This window comes from Pocillopora damicornis, chromosome 1 (assembly GCF_964200805.1).
Source record: "Pocillopora damicornis chromosome 1, jaPocDami1.2, whole genome shotgun sequence".
NCBI classification, from domain to species: domain Eukaryota; kingdom Metazoa; phylum Cnidaria; class Anthozoa; order Scleractinia; family Pocilloporidae; genus Pocillopora; species Pocillopora damicornis.
Genome location: NC_142670.1, coordinates 17,516,015 through 17,522,142, shown reverse-complemented (window position 1 = coordinate 17,522,142; position 6,128 = coordinate 17,516,015). Strand labels below are relative to the sequence as shown.

Genomic DNA, 6,128 nt, shown 5'->3' with positions numbered 1-6,128 from the left:
CAAAATATGAACGTAGAGAACAACTAGCTTCACGCAGATTCTCTGTGGCTCTGTGGCTGTAGACGCCGTGAGTACGTTACTGTCTTTGTTCGGGTTTTTGGCACGTTCGGCTTTGGTCCAGTGCTTCTATTGTTTCATATTTTAGGCTCTTTTGCATTTTGAATATAATTTGGCTCAGTGGTGGGAGTGGCGGGAGTTAAAACCTCCGATCTGTTGAAGGGTACTCAAGTTTAACAAGTTCGGCTTCGGTTGAAGACTGGTTTCGAGCAGCGTGATTGAGTCACAACCTTTTTTTAACGCTTTGATCGCTTCACTTCACTTTGCACCGTTTTCTAATCAAGTTTTCAATCGAATTTAAAAAAGGAAAAAAACTGATTAGACCTGATAGGAGAAAAAAGGGCCCTAAATTTTAATCTTTAGACCTTAGAATAAAACTATCAACTGTCAAAATCGCAAATTGAAATCAACCGCCAACTGTCAAGCCACCCCCCTTCATTGACCATTGAGATCCTCACAGTACTACTGTGCGTAAGTATAACAAACAAAAATCGACGATTATCAACAAAATTAGGAAATGACGACGATGTTCAAACGATATCTTATATAAAGAAGCTAATACTTTCATAGTCCCCATACATCGCTAAGCACTTTGCGAATTTTCCGTTACCCTGAGCGACACATTGCAGCAGATTAACGGTGTAACGTTTTCGCTTCATCCTTACGTTGCAGCGTAAGCCGGCGTTTTCTCTAAAACTATGTCAAAAACATTTCTCATTTAAGTCAAATATATCGTTCGTTTCCAGTAGCCCTCGATCCCCTCTTAAACCCAACGTTTAAGCAGGCCCTCATTATTCACCTTTACGCACGAGTGTGTCTTCGCCAGCGGGAAAGTATGTGGTCTTTAGCAACGCGAGTCAGCAAGAGGTCTGAAACGGGTCTGGTTGCTGACTCTCGGCAACTTCTCCCAATTCGTTTCAAATCTTTACGGGGAAGGAGAGACGCGGTTCTTGCATTGCTAATGTTAAGAGCCGCCTGTCACGCTATGCATGAGCGCTTTAACTGATTTATTTGTTTATTTATTTATTTATAGAGTAAAAGTCTATCCAGGTCAGATGTTTTCGGTACTGTATATTTTCTACTTTTCATCTTTGATTCCTCTGCGCATGGCCATTAGTCTGCAATGTGAACCCGCTGAGCAGTCAGAGGGTGGAAAGACTCTGAAAGGTCACATCTCTAAATCAAAAAGGGTACAAGATCCGTACGAGTGTCTGATGTTCTGCTACAGCGAACTCACATGTCAGAGCTACAATTACGTCAAAACTGGTAAACTTTGCGAGCTTAATAACAAAATCAAAGAGGCAAGACCTGAAGATTTAGTCCGAGATGAAAGTAGATTCTACGTGCGACGATGGAAGAACAGAGGTACGGACAATAACATAGTCTTTAAAATCACTATTATATAAAAGATTCGTGAAAACTGAATACTTTTCACGGCTAAAAACATCAAGTTCCTTTAGTCCTTGGACAATCACACCTGGTTAGTATCGTTAAGCCAAAATTTTCAGCAATTTGATAAATTTTTCAACCTTGCATATGACGGTAACACATGTTCAGCTACTTTTGAGGAGGAGAGGTTTGTCGGAGAGGTGTGAGATAAACAGACAGACAGATAGAGAGAAAGAGAAGACTTGTTTAAAGCTCATTTATAAATTCTAGGTGTTTTGTACACTATTAAAATGTCATCGTACTACAATGTGACTGATTCCGTCAGCGTTGTCCTGGGACCGGGTTGAAGCTCGGATATATTCCCTATACAATTCACATATCACTTGTGTAGTTCATCAGATCAAATCAAAGCCTCGCAATAATTGAAGAGGGAATGGGGGGTGGGGGGGTTGGGGAATGAGTCTCCTCTGTTCGAGTCTAAGCCTTACAGGAACAAGAAATTCATGTGGTTGGCTCCCGGTATTTCTCGAGATGTTACCTTCCGAGCATGCATATTTTAAACATTCAATGAAACTTTGCACATCAGATGTAATATTATAGCATTTCAAGAAATTATTTAATTCCTTACAGTATCTTGCGATTTGATATGGCCACCTTGGAATATTCCTTGCTGAAATGATGTTAGGTTGGTAATTGAACATGACAATACCACACAATCAAGGAGGTAATTGTTATCAAACGAAAAGCATTTTACTGTTCCTTTCCCAAAGTCTCTTTAGGCTCCGCTCCCGAGATGCCTGCCGAGTCTTGTGGTGAGATCAAAGCCAGCGAACAAGGGATGGCGGTCAGCAGTAGATATTGGCTGGAGCCCCAGGAGACAAAAATGAAATCCAAGAACTTTTTAGTAACTTAATTATTATTCTTCATTTCTGAACAATTCAAGAAAAAAATAGATTTGTACCGTTAAAAAATAAGAATGTTTGGAATTCATAATTCCTTTCTTATAGACAGTTCACGTAAAAACAAGTTTGGATCATAAAATGCAAGTTTGCATGGAATTCTTTATTTATTTGCAGGTTTACTGTGACATGGTATCAGAGGATGAGGCCTGGACTCTCCTCGCTCGGTTTTCAAACAGTGACACTAAATACTGGATGGATGACTCAGGAGACTGGTGGTATGACAGTGCTCAAGCTGCAGGAGAAACCACTGACCCGTCACACAACCCAGACATGATATCACCAGCGTTCTGACTGGTAAATGGCAGAGAGCTTAAGATCACGCGCAATGATGACTCTGGACACACTCCTCTATTGCAAACCACAAGGAACTGTCTGAGTGGGAAGACATTCCGTTCCAAAATTACTGGCTATGGCAACTTCAGAAACGGTTCAGTCTGGTCTAAGGGTGAGTGCCTTGGAAAATGCAAAGTTAAATATGGAGGACAATACCTGACAACTGAGGGCTTCGGACAGGCTTCATGCAGTGGTGACCTGTAAAGTGCTGATGAGGTCGGCTTCTGGTGTAACAAGGGCTGGAGTGGTTCTGTGATCATGATTGAGGGAGGTGGAACTAGTTGTTCAGGTGCCGATCACGGAATTGGGACAACGGTGGCGAAGCTTGCCTCTTTTAAATTCAAGGAAAATAACAGAAGAGAATCTGACTTTAGTAACGACGCATGGGGTTCGATAAGTAAAAGTTACTCGTTGAATTTGTGGATTGGTTAAAGCATGCATCCTTTTTAAACTCGTGACGCGTGAAATGCTGTTTAAAATGCTGTTTGAAGCGTGAATTTTTCCAAACTTCGCGCATGAAACGTGATCAGAACTACTCTCCACGTACAGTTGTCTTAAATCCGAATTGCCTTTCATGTATCATGAAATATTGAGATAAATACGTGCTTATTTTTAGTTTTTTTTTTGTTTCGTTTTGCTTTGTTTTGTTTTCCAGATGCATTAATTCAAACTTAAAATGATTTTGTGTTTATTTAACAAAATGAAAGTGTAAATAGTTTTATAAAAGGTTTCATTCATTGTTGTGCATCTAGTTTTAAAGAAGAACGAACGTGTACATAGTTATAATAGAACCTGCTTTGATGTTCACTGATCAATGTGTTCAGCTTTAGGCATCTAGGTCTCTGGGATCATTTTCAGGACGTCAACCTTGAGTAATTGTTGGCTTGGTTTTAAACTGGCTGTCGTCACCCTCCATAAATAAAGTTGACACACACACATACATAATGACAAATAAATCTTATTTCCCACTAACAGAAGAAATGTATCCGGTGGCAGCCAAACGCATGCGCAAAAAACACCTAGTCGACAAGAATTAAAATGGCTTACGCAGGGAGACAATATCTTTCCATATTTATTTTAAAAATTTGGAAGCCCTCTCCTTCCAACTGAGTATTCGTCTGCAAGTTTGCCCCTAAGATGGAGAGGATGAAACGAAAAGAAAGAAAAACCAGCTACAGTACGGTACATCATTCTATGCTAAGGCCCTACCATAGACTCCATTTTTAATTGTGTTTATTACTTCATGTGATAAGGCAAAAAATTCTGACCTTTGTGCTCATCCCTATATATTCGATCAGCAGACAATAGCGAGAATCTAGGAACAGAAGCAAACCTAGTAGGGGAGACAGGGTTTTAATTCAAAAGGTAATTGTCTCAGAATAGAGTGGGGGAGAGAGTTTTCTTTCCATACCTAAACCTCGCAGTCTGACTTACCTCATACCATGAGGTAAAAAGGTAGCTTAATTAAAAAAAACAAACAAACAAACAAAATAAATCATAATTTTGAGCATAATTTAGAAAAACTGAGCGATAGTAGCATAATATGCTACTTTTACAGGCACAATCCATATGGTCCCACTGGTGTTAGCTTGTACCTCAGTTTTTCATTGTATCTTGGGGTTAGTAGTCTCTAACTACTAATCTCTAAAAAGAGATGATGTTGTCGAGCGTTTAGAAATGAAGGGGGAGGGAAGGAAGCCGTCTTGGCATATGAAAGACTAAACTATCAGCTGTTTTCTTTCCTTAGTTTTCTGACTCTTTAACGTTTGGCGATGAACACAATTAACATCCCATGAAGCCTGTGATTGAACTGAACGAAGACATTATAATATTTTTGACTTGGGGAGTTTTAAGAAAGAAATGTATCGCTACAATTGATCCTGAATGAACATTTCACCGTATCAGTCCCTCTGGGGACGATACTGATCTACGAATTTGACTTCATCTGTCTGATGAGTAAATGGTTATGTATTTCTATCCGAAGAGATCAACTGATGGGATACTCAAAACTAGCTTCCGGCGTGTAAATATTAAGTCGTATAAGATAACCATCGTTGAACGAGATTCAGTATCAGGAGCCATTTGTGCCAAAAATATCAATCGCTGGAGATAAAACTCAGTAGTTAGTGATAAAATATCAATCGCTTGAGATAAACTCAACCGTCAGTGGTAGCAACAAATCATAACTGTAGATCAATTTAGTTTCCGTTCTAAAATGGTCAGTCGTTCGTGCTGAACCTCAATCGCTTGTGTTTTGCACCAAACGCCATTGTAAAATCGCTAATTATAAATCGCTGGTGTTCCAAGGCAGTTCCACTGGACGAAAAAACGGATTTGCACCATATTTGCGCAGTGCAAATGTGAGCAAGTCTGGTCCAAAGCCGTAGCAAATGTGGTGCAAATGGGGTAAATGCCACATTTGCACCAGGATTTGCCACCCCGTGTAAATCTAAAGCAAATGTGGCATTTACCCCATTTGCACCACATTTGCTACGGCTTTGGACCAGACTTGCTCACATTTGCACTGCGCAAATATGGTGCAAATCCGTTTTTTCGTCCAGTGTTCGATAGCGCCAGATATCAATCCTATGTTTAAATTTCAATTGATATTGTAAAACTTTTATGACTTGTGCTATTTTCAAATTCAGCAATCATAAGGATGACAATCGTCTGTGATGTGAAAATTAGAAATCACTATCGCAAATCCTCAATCTTTAGTGTTAGTATAGATTTGTTATCGAAGCTGTAATTTAAGTGTTCGGTAATGTTGTGTTCCTTGTCGATACCGGTATCGATCGAGCTCTGCGAGATCGAACTCATAGACGTCAGACTTGAGATATCTGCCTTTGTTTGTTAGCTGCAAACACCATTCCCGACAAAAATCGACATGCGCGAGGACCGTCTCAAATTTTAGGGATGCAATCGGCAGCAACTTGAACACGTCTCCCGCTGATCTTACAAATATTACCCATTCCCACTTTATCATTTTCATAAAGACTCAACTCGAGCACAAGGAAAATGGCGACGTCTGCTCCAAACAGTGCTATGAGAAGATTGCTAGAGTTAGTTGGTGTTGGAAATGACCTTATTCGGAACTTTGAAGAGCAGGACATTACCGCAGAAATAGTTCCTATCCTATCTAATGCACGACTGATTCAACTTGGCTTAACAACGATAGCAACTACCGGTAGTTCGTTCTATTTGCCGAAATAGCAGCACAAGAAATGGGGAGCCAGCACTTTTAGTTTGAGTTTTTGTCAATAAATGCAAACTTGGCAGATGGCTTCCTCTGTAAGTTATGGGAAGCCATTTGTGCTAAAAATATTAATCACAATTGATAAAACCCAATCAGTAGTTCTAAAATGTCAATCGCTAGCGATAAAACTT

The 6,128-nt window shown here is 39.8% G+C and overlaps 1 protein-coding gene and 1 pseudogene across 1 annotated transcript in view; both read left to right on the top strand.

Moving 5' to 3' along the window:
- The first annotated feature begins 958 nt into the window (after positions 1-958).
- LOC149052402 (uncharacterized) overlaps positions 959-6,128 on the top strand; it is a 320,642-nt gene continuing 315,472 nt past the window's right edge. Inside the window, exon 1 of the mRNA XM_089194603.1 lies at positions 959-1,422. Within this exon, the coding sequence (XP_089050729.1) occupies positions 1,047-1,422 (376 nt within the window). The 5' untranslated portion in view covers positions 959-1,046. The remainder of the gene's footprint in view (positions 1,423-6,128) is intronic.
- LOC149052419 (uncharacterized) lies at positions 2,523-3,309 on the top strand (annotated as a pseudogene).